Source organism: Astatotilapia calliptera, chromosome 20 (genome assembly GCF_964374335.1).
Source record: "Astatotilapia calliptera chromosome 20, fAstCal68.1, whole genome shotgun sequence".
NCBI lineage: Eukaryota > Metazoa > Chordata > Actinopteri > Cichliformes > Cichlidae > Astatotilapia > Astatotilapia calliptera.
In genome coordinates this window covers 31,839,173-31,855,972 of record NC_137441.1, presented here as the reverse complement: position 1 = coordinate 31,855,972, position 16,800 = coordinate 31,839,173, and the positions used below count along the sequence as shown (strand labels likewise).

The 16,800-nt window shown below is 40.0% G+C and overlaps 1 protein-coding gene across 1 annotated transcript in view; it reads right to left on the bottom strand.

Moving 5' to 3' along the window:
• The window catches only part of LOC113013383 (uncharacterized), a 29,749-nt gene that overhangs the window by 2,997 nt on the left and 9,952 nt on the right, over positions 1–16,800 (bottom strand). The window contains exons 8-17 of the mRNA XM_080295513.1: positions 14,517–14,654; positions 13,687–13,818; positions 13,393–13,530; positions 13,057–13,194; positions 12,946–12,955; positions 2,560–2,843; positions 2,246–2,383; positions 1,915–2,028; positions 1,073–1,186; positions 759–896 (exon numbers count right to left, since the gene is read on the bottom strand). Of these exons, the coding sequence (XP_080151639.1) occupies positions 759–896; positions 1,073–1,186; positions 1,915–2,028; positions 2,246–2,383; positions 2,560–2,843; positions 12,946–12,955; positions 13,057–13,194; positions 13,393–13,530; positions 13,687–13,818; positions 14,517–14,654 (1,344 nt within the window). The remainder of the gene's footprint in view (positions 1–758; positions 897–1,072; positions 1,187–1,914; positions 2,029–2,245; positions 2,384–2,559; positions 2,844–12,945; positions 12,956–13,056; positions 13,195–13,392; positions 13,531–13,686; positions 13,819–14,516; positions 14,655–16,800) is intronic.

Here is a 16,800-nt window from a genome sequence, read left to right as displayed (position 1 = left end):
TTGCAGTCTCTCTGATAACATGTCAATTAAGACACACTTTCATTTTCAACCATGCTCCAATAGTGGCGTGTATGGTACATAGCTTGTGTTTAATATTAGTAATGAAACCAGACAACTGAAAAATGTTATAATGAGCAGCAGTGTTTGTGTTTGATCTCACTTTCCTTTCACTTTACTTTAGTGCTGTGTTTCATTTTTGTGGTCAAAGATTGCATGCTGTTATATTGTCTGCATGCATTGACCCTGCCAGTCACTATCACAGTATTTTGTTGTGCAGCAGCTATTCCTGAAGTGCAGCAAATTCCTCTCTCCTCTTCCTCTTCTGTTTTTCTTGAATTCTGTTTCACGGAATGATGCTATTGGACCTCTTTCTTCCTGCTAAGGAATGAGTTTCCTGGAGAAGTCTAGTTTAAATTCATATTACCACCCCACATTTACACTCTAATTCCCATATATCAGACAAGACTTGTGCAGTCTGATACTGCATCATTACAAGAGTCTTAATGGTTTTTGTTGTTCAGTACCCAACTTACCCCCAAGCAAAAAAAGGAGATTAACACAAGTTTTCACCTTCTCAAATTTCGTGCAGTCCCAAGTATACATATATTAAATTATTAATCTTAGTATATATATTTTCCTATATTTAATTATGTCTGCACAAATTAATGGTCAGTGACAGCCTTTTTGCAACTTGCAACGTGATATGTGTTGCAGCAGTTGATATCCTGTGGATAACTGTCATGTTGTTTATATCTCACCTATGACAGGAGCCATGCACTCATGTCCACATCCGTTGGAGCAGCACTTCTCATTATTAGGACAGTCTCTGTCATTAGAGCAAATTTCAGCACAATGTCCAAAGTCTAAGCGCCGACGAGGACACACTCCTGGCTTTGCTGGAAGGAAAGAGAAATTAGTGCAGACAAAGAACTCTAATCAGAAAGTGCAGTAAATGTGGATTTTACTGGAATTTATTAAATTTTTAGACTCTCTCTCATTCTACTGACTGAGAAGACTCAATGAAAAATTTACCACACCCTATTAAGAAGAAATTAAACATTGTGACACGTACTGGAAACAGGAGGGACACAGACTTCTTCACCATCATAGACACAGCATATGTGGTCTCTAGGACAGTCCTCATACCCCTTACGTGACAGAGCAAGATTAAGATGGCGTGGACATTCTGGGTTTGAAAGAAGCAGAAAAGCAAAAAAGGACATGGATGAGCTGTGAGGAATAAGAGTTGTGATGCTTTGCAGTCGCCAAATTGGCTGTTTGACAAAATCAAACATGCACATTTCAGAAAGGATCCGTAAGCAGGCAGATTATAAATTGAGCACATCTGAGCCCCCCCCCCCCAAAAGAAAATTTGCCTGTTAATTTGCAGTAAGTTCTAGCAGAACAAACAAAAAACTGACAAAGTCGATCAGTGTTTGTCCACGTTCATCTTTTGCTCAAAGGAATGTGCTGCTGTGTGCAAAAATACTGTCTGTGTACTAGTGCACAACCACAGGCTGAGAAGGCCAGTTAGTGGATGCCGGGTCTTTGTGCTCACAGATTTGCAGTCTCTCTAATAACATGTCAATTAAGACACACTTTCATTTTCAACCATGCTCCAATAGTGGCGTGTATGGTACATAGCTTGTGTTTAATATTAGTAATGAAACCAGACAACTGAAAAATGTTATAATGAGCAGTCCATGTCCAAAGTCTAAGCGCCGGCGAGGACACACTCCTGGCTTTGCTGGAAGGAAAGAGAAATTAGTGCAGACAAAGAACTCTAACCAGAGAGGGTGGTAAATGTGGATTTAACTTGAAGAAATTTTATTATCTGTCATTTTATTAACTGAGAAGGTTTAACCAAAGATTTGCCACACACACCAAGAAGAAATTAAACATTGTGACACGTACTGGGAGCAGGAGGGACGCAGACTTCTTCACCATCACAGATACAGCATATGTGGCCTCTAGGACAGCCATTACACCCCTTACGTGACAGAGCAAGATTAAGATGGCTTGGGCATTCTGGTTTTGGAGGAAGCAGTAAAGTAGAAAAGGACATGGATGAGCTGTGGTAAATGAAGTCAGTCTTATAAAGCTGTCTGATTGCCAGTTTGGCTGTTTAACAAAACAAAACAAACATGCACATTTTAGAAAGAAACCGTGAGCAGTAGATTATAAGCTGAACAAATCTGAGTCAAAAGAAACTTGGTTGTTAAAATGTCACTTTGTTCAATCTCACCTGACAATGGAGCCATGCACTCATGTCCACATCCGTTTGAGCAGCACTTCTCATTATTGGGGCAGTCTCTGTCTTTAGAGCAAGATTTAGTACAACGCCTGTTGTGCAAGCGCCGGCGAGGACACACTCCTGGCTTTGCTGGAAGGAAAGAGAAATTAGTGCAGACAAAGAACTCTAATCAGAAAGTGCAGTAAATGTGGATTTTACTGGAATTTATTTGATTTTTAGACTCTCTCTCATTCTACTGACTGAGAAGACTCAATGAAAAATTTACCACACCCTCTTAAGAAGAAATTAAACATTGTGACACGTACTGGAAACAGGAGGGACGCAGACTTCTTCACCATCGTAGACACAGCATATGTGGTCTCTAGGACAGTCCTCATACCCCTTACGTGACAGAGCAAGATTAAGATGGCGTGGACATTCTGGGTTTGAAAGAAGCAGAAAAGCAAAAAAGGACATGGATGAGCTGTGAGGAATAAGAGTTGTGATGCTTTGCAGTCGCCAAATTGGCTGTTTGACAAAATCAAACATGCACATTTCAGAAAGGATCCGTAAGCAGGCAGTGTTTGTGTTTGATCTCACTTTCCTTTCACTTTACTTTAGTGCTGTGTTTCATTTTTGTGGTCAAAGATTGCATGCTGTTATATTGTCTGCATGCATTGACCCTGCCAGTCACTATCACAGTATTTTGTTGTGCAGCAGCTATTCCTGAAGTGCAGCAAATTCCTCTCTCCTCTTCCTCTTCTGTTTTTCTTGAATTCTGTTTCACGGAATGAGGGTGGTAAATGTGGATTTAACTTGAAGAAACTTTTTTATCTCTCATTTTATAAACTGAGAATGTTTGACCAAAAATTTACTCCACACCCTCTCTCAAGAAGTCTGTCTCTAGGACAGTGCTCACACCCCTTACATGACTGATCAAGCTTAAGATGGCGTGGGCATTCTGGTTTTAGAAGAAGCAGTGAAGCAGAAAAGGATATGAATGAGGTGTGGTAATTGGGCCAAAAGTTATGATGCTGTGTGGTCCCCAAACAGACCATATAAGTAACTAACAAACATGCACATTTCAGAAAGAATTGTTAAGAAGACAGTTATGAGCTGAACACATCTAAGTAAAAAAGAAAAACCCAAACTCACCTGTGAAAATGCCACCAGTTTTCACTGTGGAAAAAACAGTGCCAAAGTGCACCAATGCACAAAGTGCTACAATCAATACACAAACTGTAGAACAGCCTTTGTCCATGTTCACCTCTTGCTCAAAAGAATGTGCACAACCACTGACTGAGTGGCCAGTTGAATGATGCTGGATCGTTGTGCTTGTAGTCTTATATTCTCTCTGATAAGGTGTCATATCAGAAACATTTTGTTTTTTACGTTCCTTGTTGCTGAAATGATAATATGAATCTTGTGTTTGCATCTTAGTAAAACATCTACACAGTATTTAATATCTTCTTCATATAGCAAGACAACAACGACATGCTCATGAAGAACATTAAGAAGATTTTTCCCACAATTGACTTTCTTATATTGCTATATCTTGTTGGTACCTACGATTTATAAAAGTATCAAATGAATCACATATTTCTCCTTGTTCTCTCATATATAATTGTTACTATCTTGTTCAGTCCCCTGCTTCCTTGTGTACACTGTGTCCTTGTTTATTTTTTGATTGTTCCTGTTCTTCAGATGAAGCTATGAAGTTATCTAAATCACATTTAACAACGAGTATTTATTGTACGCATATCCATTATTTCTGATACCAGAATTTTGTTCAGTCTCACCTAATGTATATGACATTATTGTTTTGTAGGATAACAAATTAATATTTTGACTCTAAACAAATCCATATACCTGCATTTGAATTTTTTTTTTCATTTCTTGTCTGTTTAGCCTTTCTACCAAGTTCCAGACAGGCTTTTTGCAAATTTGTCACTTTTTTCTTCTTTTATCTGTTGTAGATGATACCAACGAAACATCACTATGTCATATCTGTGACAGTAGGAACAGTGAGAAATTCGTGAGATTGTCTGCACAATTACAATTTGTTTCTGCATGAGCTGACACACAGCTTAGTGTGTGTTAGATTTCAGATCTTCAGATAAGTCTCACTGAGCTCCTTCTGCCTGAGTATGAGATTGGGTCCCCTGACTCTGATAAAATGGTGCCAGCACACAAAATTTACTGCTGTCTCGTGATGTAACACCCAACATGTTTTTATTGCATTTGTAGATCAATTGTAAAAAGTATTCCAAACTAATTAGAAGTAAGGAAATAGCTCTAATGAAAAGCCATCATGAGACAAAATGAATACATTAAGTAAGTCAGTAAAATTGTATTTATATAGCACCTTTCAAGATAAATATCACAAATGATTCAGAAAAAATTTCGAAAACATAAAAACAAAAAGTAGTCTCTTTAAATTTTTGGCCTTGTATGCTGTGGCATCAGCAGGCCCTGAACACGTCCTGGATGGCCGGCCTCTGCCTCAGTTGGCTGTGGGCGTTCCGTCCAGGGCCTCCTTATTCCCTTTGCTGGGAAACCCAGCATTTCTCCAACTGCTCCATATGATAATTATGTGAATAACAAAATATTCACATAATTGGCGATCGTGGCTCAAAGAGTTGGCAGTTCGTCTTGTAACCGGAAGGTTGCTGGTTCGAGCCCCGGCTCAGGCAGTCTCGGTCGTTGTGTCCTTGGGCAAGACACTTCACCTGCCGCCTACTGGTGATGGCCAGAGGGGCTGATGGCACGATATGGCAGCCCCGCTTTTGTCAGCCTGCCCCAGGGCAGCTGTGGCTACAACTGTAGCTTGCCTTCACCAGTGTGTGAATGTGAGAGTGAATGAATAGTGGCATTGTAAAGCGCTTTGGGTGCCTTGAAAAGCGCTATATAAATCCAATCCATTATTATAGGTTGCTACGTGTTTCAAAATGGATCAGACCAAGTGGTATGGGCAACTCATGGCTGGGCCTAGAACCAGCTCAAAGCATCAAAGCTGCTTAAAAGCCATAAACACCTTTCTGACAACCATATGGGAATTTTTTTTAAAAAGTCTTCACTTATCCCATGTGAACTAACACCTGTTTGAAACAATCCAGATATTTGACAGGAAAAAAAACATACATAATTTTCAGTCATGGCACAAGAAAAAAATGATCTAGAGTGCATTCAGATCAGGGATCAGTTTGTCTCGTTTACAGTGGACAGGACCATTCATGTGGCTTTGCTTGCTGTGCTGTGTCCTGCTCTTTCTTTATTCTTTCCACATCTGCTCAGTTGTTCCTTCAGCCCCTTGGCTCTTCACTATTTTCCTGTGCTCCCTCTTTCTTTCTTTTTTAAGAAAATTAATCTGTAGTCCTTACCGTCTCATGACGAGAGTTGGCAAAAGTACAGACATCCTGTACTGAAGTAGAATTACAGATACTATTGTTAAAAAATACTCCAGTAAAAGTTGAAGTACTGATTCAGCTTCTTCACTCAAGTAAAAGTGTAAAAGTGAAAAAGTACCAGCTGTGAAATGCACTCAAAACAAGAAAGTAAAAGTAGCTCTTTGAAGAACCTTTCTACCACCCATTTTTATGGCATGCCAACAGAACCTTGCTCTACATTAATGTAATGATGAAATAATATTATTTTATGGGAATACAAACTTTATGTTAGTCTGTATTTTAATTCTAAAGAATGCACTCAGCTTGAATCAGTAAAGTAAGACATTAGCAAAGAAGAAAAAAATAGCTCTATTTTCTTTTGGCTACCACGTAGAGGGTGCCTTTACCTGTAAACAGGAAAATGAGTAGGGAAGAGGTTAAACTGGGATTCAGTAGGTGGAGGAATCAGTTGTAGTGGCTCAGTTCACAATAACTTCTATTGAGAGCTCCAGTTAATTTTCTTAGTGTACGGGCTATAATCAGCTGGCCTACTGAGGTTCACTCCTCTTTGTGGATTTACACACCTTAATTTAACAGATGTTTCATGAGTTGTCCTGGCTGATTTCAATCCTCTAGACTGCTGTCTTTATATTAGACACTATAAAGTTGGTATGAAGGTGCAATTTGGTGAATAAATCTCAGCATCATCAACTTAACTTCAGATTCACCTCTAGGCAAGGCAAGGCAAGGCAAGTTTATTTATATAGCACAATTCAACAACAAGGTAATTCAAAGTGCTTTACAGAGACATTAAAAAACAAAAACAACAAAAGCATGATTTAAAATTGATTAAAAAAAACAGTAGATAAAATCAGAACAATAGATAAAATCAGTAGTTAAAATATAAGTTTTGAAATTTAAGCTTAAAAGTGTGGATTTGGTGCTTTATTCAAACGCAGCTGAGAATAGGTGAGTCTTCAACCTGGATTTAAACAAAATGAGTGTTTCAGCTGATCTGAGGCTTTCTGGGAGTTTGTTCCAGATATAAGGAGCATAAAAGCTGAATGCAGCTTCTCCGTGTCTGGTTCTGACTCTGGGAACTGATAAAAAAACGGATCCAGATGACCTGAGGGATCTGGAAGGTTCATACTGGGTCAGGAGGTCACTGATGTATTTTGGTCCTAAACCATTCAGAGCTTTATAGACCAGCATCAGAACTTTAAAGTCTATCCTCTGACGGACAGGTAGGTCCTGTTGAGACATCAGATCTTTTATCCTTGAAATATTCTTGAAGGGGTAGTAAGCTGATTTTGTTATTGTCTTAATGTGTTTTTCTAAGTTTAGGTCTGCATCCATCACTACACCCAAATTTCTCGCCTGGTTTGTGGTTTTTAGGTGTATAGATTGAAGTTCTCTGGTGATCTGTAATCGTTTTTCTTTGGCACCAAAGACTATTACTTCAGTTCTGTTTTTGTTTAGCTGGAGAAAATTGTGGCACAACCAGTCATTAATTTCCTCAATGCATTTACCAAGAGCCTGTACAGGGCCTTGGTCTCCTGGTGACATTGTGATATATATTTTTGTGTCATCTGCATAGCTATGATAGTTTATTTTGTTGTTCTTTATAATCTGTGCCAGTGGGAGCATGTAAATGTTAAACAGAGGGGGTCCCAAGATGGAACCTTGGGGAACTCCACATGTGATGCTTGTCTGCTCAGATGTGAAGTTACCTATTGATACAAAGTATTTCCTGTTTTCTAAGTATGTTTTGAACCAGTTTAGTACAGTTCCTGAAAGACCTGCACAGTTCTCCAGTCGTTTGAGTAATATGTTGTGGTCAACTGTATCAAATGCTGCACTGAGATCCAGTAAAACTAAGACTGACATTTTTCCACTGTCTGTATTCAGACATATGTCATTAAACACTTTGGTCAGAGCGGTTTCAGTGCTGTGGTTCTGTCTAAAACCTGACTCGAAGGCATCATAGCAGTTATTCTGTTTTAAGAAGTAACTGAGCTGCTGAGAAACTGCTTTTTCAATGATCTTACTTAAAAACGGGAGATTTGAGATCGGCCTGTAGTTGTTCATTTGTGTCTTGTCAAGATTGTCCTTTTTCAGTATAGGTTTAATTACAGCAGTTTTTAGTGGTTCTGGAAACACACCTGATATTAAAGAAAAGTTGACGATCTGTAACAGGTCTGACTCCAAAGTCTTTGAGACCTTTTTGAAAAAACGTGTTGGCAGGACATCTAAACAGCAAGAGGAGTTCAGTTGACCTAAGATGTCCTCCAGGTCTTTGCTGTTAATAGGGTGAAACTGTTTCATGGTGTTTAAACAGTTTTTCGGTGGACACGGTACATATCCTGAATATGCTGTTGATGTACCAATTGCTTGTCTAATCTTTTGGATTTTGTCTGTGAAGAATTTGGCGAAGTCATTGCAGGCCATGTCAAATGAAGTTCAGCTGTCACTGACACAGGAGGGTTTGTTAGCCTGTCAACTGTAGAAAAAAAGACCCGAGCATTATGACTGTTTTTGGTGATGATGTCAGAGAAGTAGGACCTCCTTGCACTCCTCAGTTGTAAATTATAATTGCGAAGTTTCTCTTTATAGATTGACATCTATAAAGAGAAACTTCACAATTATAACTGGAATGAACCTGGAGGAGGATAAGCAGAAGCGAATGGATGGATGGATGAACCTGGAGGTTTGTTTTTCTCCATCTGTGCTCAGCTTTCCTACAATCTCTTTTTTCATTTTTCACCAGTGTGGAGTTTCTCCAGGGAGACTTTTTCCTTCCAGAGATAACCTTCACCTTAATGGGAGCAATAGTGTCCATTACATTTAACATTTTAGCATTGAAGCTATTGACGAGCTCATTGACTGAACCTCTGGACAGGCCAGGTGTTAAGGGGAAGACATGGTTAAATATCTCACTACTGTATTCAGTTATACACCGTTTTGTGATTACTGTTGTTGATATATTTGTGTGGGCTGAAATTTTACTTTCAAAGAAAACACAGTAATGATCAGACAGGCCCACATCAGACACAGTAACCTTCGAAATGCTCAGGCCCTTGGAGATCAGTAGGTCAAGAGTGTGTCCTCTATTATGTGTGGCCTCTGTTACATGCTGAGTCAGCCCAAAGTTGCCCAGAATGTTACTCAGGTCTTTAGTCCCTTTGTCCTGAGGGTTGTCCACATGGATGTTAAAATCCCCAACAATAATTACACAGTCAACACAGATCACAGACAGCAGTTCACTGAGATCATTAAAAAAGGCTGTGCCATATTTGCGAGGCTGGGCAATGTAACTTCGATTGCTCTGTTGAAGGCGGGGCTCGATGGCGAACCTTTGGTTGCTCTGGTGGGGGGTTCATGGGGGACAAAAAGGGATTGGGCTGGGGGGTAGATCTGAGCCCAGCATTGACCCGCTCCATCATCTCCTCAGTGAATTTCAGGTGTGGCGAGGAGGTCGAAAGGGAGCGGGAGGAGGCTGATGGCCTGTCAGGGGTTTGGGGGACTAGGGAAGGTCATGGTCCCTGGTCCTGGTTGTTGGTGTTGTTGAGAGAGTTGGAGGCAAATAGGGACCCCTCTGATGTCTCTCCTTTCTGAAGCTCATCCCAGGTGGGGGCAGATGAGGCTCCTCCTCAAGGTTTCTGCTGGGCTTTGTCTGTTCTTGGAGTACTGTTTGTTCCTCTTTATGAGATAACTCCTTGTTTATCTCAGCCTTGGCACCAAGCACAGATGGATGACGTATGGAATAAAACAAGTTGGAGGTGAACAGTTTCACCCCTGACTTGTTAAAATTAAATCCATTTGCTTTAAACAGATGCCTGCATTCCCAAAAAATATTAAAATTGTTGATAAAATGCACTGAGTGGTCAGTACATGCTGATATAAGCCATTTATTCAGTGCAAACAACCTGCCGAATCGCTCGTCTCCTCCTCTGACGAGCGGTACAGGTCTGATAGGTTTGTAGCTTAAACCTATTCGCTGGAACGTTCAAGACAATTTACTACACAGCAAAAGCAAGACACGAGTAGGCAAAGTTCTTTTGAATTAATTGATTATGATAAAGATATATTTTGTGGTAACTACCTCTGCCTGGCGTTCTTTTCATTTCAACCCGGATCCAACTGTTACTGTCCCCCACCCTCTTCGCCTGGCTTTCCTGTGGGGACGTAACAAAGCAGATATAACCTCTCTCCTGACCTTAAGTTGTGTTTGCATGCCAGAGTGATCTGGGAGGCACACAGAGTCTCCACAGACTACTAAGGATCAAACCTCTACCAACATGACATTGATTATAAAACTCTAAGCATAAATGACAATCAACAATATAAACCTGACAAGGTCCACTGATGAATACAGCTGCATTCAGAGAGTTTACTGTATTTAATAATCCAGTAAAGTCCGGTTTCAGAACCTCCGTCTGTTGTTTGGACACATCGTTTGACCCTGTATGCAGAACAATGTTTGTCACAGTTGGATATTCATCTGCAATTTGAAGAATTCTCTCCTTCAGGTTGTTGACCATATCCTTAGGAAAGCAGAGGACTTTAGTGTTCTTACCGCACATCCTTTGTACATCCTTTACGGCAGAGTCACCCACAATCAGAGTTTCAGGCCTAGCCTTTAGCTTTCCCTGTGGCCTTTTACTTTTCAACAGATTTTCAGACCTTACTTCGCTACTTTTAGATGGATGGTTGTCCGATATAGATCCAGGGTCCTTTGATAGTGGAGCAAATCTGTTCTGCAGTTTCACATTCAGTTGTTTTGGAGGTTTGTTGTTAACCTTCCTATTCACGGTTGTCCAGTCCTGTTTCCTCCCGTATACAGGGGTAGAAGAGCTTCTGTCTCGTAGGAAGTGAAGGCCAGTCGGTTTCAGAGATTTCAGCTCGCTGTGCCCTGCCTGTGATACGTCCTCCCCCTTCCAGGAGACGTGATTTATGTCTTGGTTTTGCACCAAGACAGTCCAAGGGGGGATTATTGCTTGAGGATTTTTTATAATGCACAGAGTCTACTTTCTTGGTCATGTTATCTGTGCTCCTTAGCTGTGTACTAGCTTGCTCATCGCCATTGTTTTGAATCAAAAGCAAGGTTGTTTCATCTCCACACAGTCCATTTACCTCCACGTTTACTTCTAAGCGATGAATTTTTGTCTCCAGTACTGCAATCTTCTGCAGGAGGCTGTGGTAGTCATCTGTGTAGAGGGAAGGCATCTTGTTGCTAGTTAGCCTAGCGGTTAGCACCTTTCCAGGCTATTGAGGCTGTTCGGTGACCAGACGCTGTAATCAGGCTTTAGCTGTGTGTAGGCCACAGACACACGGAGCGCTGAAGATACGGTAACTATAAAAATGTTGCTGTTTCTGTTAAGAACGCTTTAGTCCTAATGATCTATAAGTGTCCAGAAGCTATCGCAGGTAAGCTCATATGGAAAAAAGGGAAAAAATAAGCATAAAAATCGATAAAAAACAATAAAAGAAGCAAAGCATTTAAAGAGCAACGAGAGGAAACGTCCACACTCACAAAAGGGGGGTCACACATATCAACTATATCTAGTTGATATAACCGAACTATGGCTTTAAACCTGTGACATTACAGCAAACTAACTTGTTTATCTTGCGCTAAATAGCGGAATATCAGTCTTTAACTAATATACTTAGTCTACCTCAATTTGTTTTGCATTTTTCACAATATGGCTAAGGAGCTTGGAAAGAAAAGCGTCTGGACTTCTTTAAGTTGCTTGAAGATGTTACACCTCTCATCAGGTGAGTGGGTGTTAAGGCGTCTGGGAGGTGATCTTAAAACTGTATTGCGTCTGACAGTTGGTGTCGTAAACCACCGCCTCTGTTCAAAGATGGTCGCTCACAGTGGACATAAATGGCTTCTTTCACTCCTCTTTCAAACCATCTTTCTTCTCTGTCCCAAATGTGAACACTGGTGTCCTCGAAGGAGTGGCCTTTGTCCTTTAGATGTAGATGGACAGCTGAGTCTTGAGGTGGCTCTTCTATGTTGTGACATGCGTTTATGAAGTGGCTGTTTGGTCTCTCCAATGTAGAGGTCTAGGCATTTCTCACTACACTGTACAGCATATACTACATTGTTAAGATTGTGTTTAGGAGTTTTGTGTTTGGGATGAACCAGTTTTTGTCTGAGTGTGTTGCTGGGTCTGAAGTAAACTGTGATGTCGTGCTTGGAGAAGACTCTCCTGAGTTTTTCTGATAAAACGGTTACATAGGGGATGACAATGTTGTTGCGTTTGTCTTTCTTATCCTCCCTAGTTGGTCTCTGATCTTCTTTTCTGTGCATCTTTGCTTACTTGATGAAAGCCCAATTAGGATAATCACATGTTTTAAGAGCTTCCTTTACATGTGTGTATTTCTTCTTTTTCCCTTCAGGCTTAGAGGGAACTTTTTCTTACATTTCAAAGCAGGAAATCACTTGTTTTCCAAGCGATTCTAGTGATTGTAGATAAATGGGGAAGCCCTCTACCATTTTTTGCACTAATTTTAGTTACACTTTTTAAGGTAAATACAATTACTTGAGTGTCATAAAGTGTTGCATTTGATTTGTTGACTCATTACATTAGTGACGTGTCAAATTTAAGCACTTTCAAGCAGGTACACTATGTTGATGAAAGTATGGGGCCACACTTTCTTTCTGAATTCAGGGGTTTTCAGTCCAGTTATCGCAGGTGCATAAAATTAAGCACCTAGTCATGCAGTCTGCTTTTACAAAGATTTGTGAAAGAATGAATGCTTTTAAAATCCAGTTTGAGACACAAGTGAGAAACAGAATGTTTTGATAATCCATCTGGATAATTTTGTGCTCTGACAATAAGCACTTTCCATTCTTGCTACAGTTCAACAGGTGAGGGGCAATTTTTATTGGTATATATATAAAGAAGAAACACACGAGGCATCATGCTATAACTATGTAATTAGAAATGGAACAGATATACTATTCATAGTGAAACACAGTTTCTTCAATATTTTCACACTGAAGTAAGCTCACATGTTGTAAATAAGAGAACAAGAATAAAATGCCAACACACCGTTTTTTATTTGTAAGACAAATATGTCAGTTTGAAAAAAATCAGAGAGACATGATTATCATCAGAAACAGGAAGTGCTTATCGCACTTTGGATTCATTTGCAGAGATGGTCACAGTAAGTTTAATGATGTTTTTTTATAGATTGGCAGCAGAGCTCACTGCAGGTGTAATCACAGGTTGTCCTGCAGCACGTCTGATGTCCTGGACCCTGACCATCACGATAGTAGTACTCGGTACACACATGTGGAGGCCTCAGACAAGGTACAGATCCCAGTCTTTACAGACACACCAAAGTCAAGAATAGGCTTAGTTACACAATTCCTTAAACCACTTGAAAAGTGTTTAGGGAGTGTTTGGTACTTTGTTCATATCTCACCCGTGTAAGGCGCCATGCACTGATGACCACATCCACTGAAGCAGCACTTCTCATTATCGGGGCAGTCACTATCATTAGAGCAAAATTCGCCACACATTATGTTATCGAAGCGTCTGTGAGGACACACTCCTGGTTTCACTGAAAAGAATAAGAAAACATTAAAGAAAAACTCTCCCTCTAGATGTGATCTCATTAGATAACCCATGTGTGACATGAATGCATGGCACCATACATAGGTACCATGCATTCGTGAAATTTCGTGAAATGCATGGGTCCCTTTTTTCACGAGGGTCGCACATGGGTTAAGTGTGCAAGAATACTTTGCTCATCTCTCACCTATGTATGGTGCCATGCATTCATGTCCACATCTGGTAGAGCAGCACTTCTCATTACCGGGACAGTCATAGTCATTGGAGCAAAGTTCACCACACAGTCCAACAGTCAGGTGCGTGCGAGGACATTCTCCTGGCTTTGCTGATAGGAAAAATAAATTAGTACAAACAAAGAACTCCAACTAGAGAGTGCAGTAAATGTAGCCTAAATGTTATTTTTAAACTACTTCTTATATTTTAAAAAGATTTAATTAAATACACAGCCTCTTAAGAAGAAATCAAACATTGTGAGACGTACTGAGAACAGGAGGGACGCAGACTTCATCACCATTATAGACGCAGCATGTGTGGTCTCTAGGACAGTCATTACACCCCTTACGTGACAGAGCAAGATTAAGATGCGGTGGACATTCTGGTTTGGGAGGAGGCACTAAAGCAGAAAAGGACATAGATCAGCTGTGGTAAAGTGGTAAATGAGATAAGAGTTCTGATGCTGTGTGATTGCCAGTTTGGCTGTTTAATGAAACAAACCAAACATGCACATTTTAGTAATAAACAGTAAGCAGCAGATTATAAACTGAACATGTCTGAGGCAAAATAAACTTGCTTGTTAAAATATCTTCAAGTTAATTGCAAATATGTCTTTAAACGCTTAATTAGCTCCAGCCGTCTTTTCACTCATCCTCTTTCCCTGTCGTCTCAATGACATTTCTGTCTATTGACTCAAGATTTAATTTTCTTTTTCACCCTATCTGACTTCAAATTTGTGTCTTTCTGTTTTGCTCTGATTGTCACAGTGCTGGACCTCCATCTCATACTTTTTGTCCTATGTGCGTACACACACACACACACACACACACACACACACACACACACACACACACACACACACACACACACACGTATGTATATACAACGTACATATTTAAAACTGACCTCTTGACCTCTCAAGTTTCATGAAGTTGCAAGTAAATGTTTTTTTTATAGTTCAATTAAATAAGTCAGGTAGAGACATCCTTTGCAATCATTCTTTGTCTCTTCTTTCTATTGTAGATGATATAATAAACGAAATATCTTGCAGATAATTTTCACTTTGGAGTGATCTTTGCTACTTTGTTTATCTCTCACCTCCAACAGGAGCCATGCACTCATTTCCACATCCATTGGGGCAGCACTTCTCGTTATCGGGACAGTGACTGTCATTAGAGCAAGATTCAACACACAGTCCAACAGTCAGGTGCGTGCGAGGACATTCTCCTGGCTTTGCTGATAGGAAAAATAAATTAGTACAAACAAAGAACTCCAACTAGAGAGTGCAGTAAATGTAGCCTAAATATTATTTTTAAACTACTTCTTATATTTTAAAATTTTAAAAAGATTTAATTAAATACCCAGCCTCTTAAGAAGAAATCAAACATTGTGAGACGTACTGAGAACAGGAGGGACGCAGACTTCATCACCATTATAGACGCAGCATGTGTGGTCTCTAGGACAGTCATTACACCCCTTACGTGACAGAGCAAGATTAAGATGCGGTGGACATTCTGGTTTGGGAGGAGGCACTAAAGCAGAAAAGGACATAGATCAGCTGTGGTAAAGTGGTAAATGAGATAAGAGTTCTGATGCTGTGTGATTGCCAGTTTGGCTGTTTAATGAAACAAACCAAACATGCTCACCTCCGACAGGAGCCATGCACTCATTTCCACATCCATTGGGGCAGCACTTCTCGTTATTGGGACAGTCATAGTCATGAGAGCAAGATTCAATGAATTCTTCACAAAGTCCAAAGTTCCAGCGTTTGCGAGGACACACTCCTGGCTTTGCTGAAAGAAATGAGAAATCAAAAGTGACCAAGAACTCTAACCAGAGTGTGCGTTAGGTTGTCCCTCTGAAAAATCTTATTGAACCCTGCAGCAAATCAATCAAAATGTCTTGAGGTCGCCGGACACTGGTACCACGACCACCACCAGTAGGCAACAGGTGAAGTGTCTTGCCCAAGTACACAACGACCAAGACTGTCCGAGCTGGGGCTTGAACCGGCAACCATCAGATCACAGGACAAACTGCCAACTCTTGAGCCACAGTAGCCCGAGGCAGTGAGGCAAAAAAGGATATGGATCAGCTGTGGTAAATCAGGTGACAGCTGAGGTGACAAACATGCACATTTCAGAAAGAAACAATACTCAAAAGAAACTCACTTATTAAAACGTCAGGTTCAGGTTCCACCCTAGAAAAAGCCGTGCCAAAGTGCACCAATGCACAAAGTGCTGCAATCAATATACAAACTGTAGACGAGCTTTTGTCCATGTTCACCTCTTTTTTTTTTTAAAAAAAAGACTGTCCGCAACCACTGACTGAGCAGCCAGTTAAAGGATGATGGATCACTGTGCTTGTGGTCTTATATTCTGTCTGATAAGGTTTCATATCACACACATTTAGTTTTTTTATGTTCCTTGTTGCTCAAATGATGATACAAATTTTGTGTTTACATCTTAGTCAAACCACTAGGCAGTTTTCATTATCTTTATTATCCAGCATGACAACAACCACATAGTCATGGAGAAATTAACACCACTTTATCCCAATGTTAACTTTATTTTTATACTGTTGAACCTTGTTGGTAACCAAGATTTTTAAAAGTTCTTAGAAAGCGAACTGGACAACACAATCACAATATCTTTTGTTTCTTTATGTGCTTTGTATCCTTGTTTATTTTATTTTTATTTTTTCTGTTCCTGTGGTTCAGATAGGACCAGAATGTGCCTTTAGATAAGGAGGAGTCAACTCACTATGACATTCATATAACAAAATTATCCTTAGCTGTAAAGTGTTCTTTATCGTCTTTTTATTGTTGTTTTTTCTCCTTGTTCTTTCTCAGGGTTGTATAGATATCCCTTGTTTTTGTTCACCTCTTACTAGAATTCCATTCAGTCTCTAATAGTCTAAGTGATTTTGCTGTTTTTTTAGGATAACAAATTAATGCACTATATTTGATCACATTACCATCAATGCGTTTTAAGGTTTTTTTTTCTTTCATTTCTTGCACAAACTTTTCTTCTTCTATCTGTTGTTGATGATTCGTCTGTTTCTATGAGACATCAGAAACATCACTGCGTGAGGTCCATTCACCATGAGAGACGTGATAGGGACAACTTAGTGAGATAATATGAGTCTGCACAACTGTATTTTCCTTCTGCATGAGCATGAGGTGATACACAGTTTAGTCTGTATTAGATTTCAGATCACTCTGCTGGGAGACTGGACGGCCAGACTATCTGATTCGGTCCCCTGATTGTGATAAGGTGGTGCCAGCACACATAATCTACTGTACTCTGTCAGGATGTACAGTACCAGCCCAAAACACAATATGTTTGTACTACATGTAAGGTTTGAGTGTTTAAGCAGTTCTTTT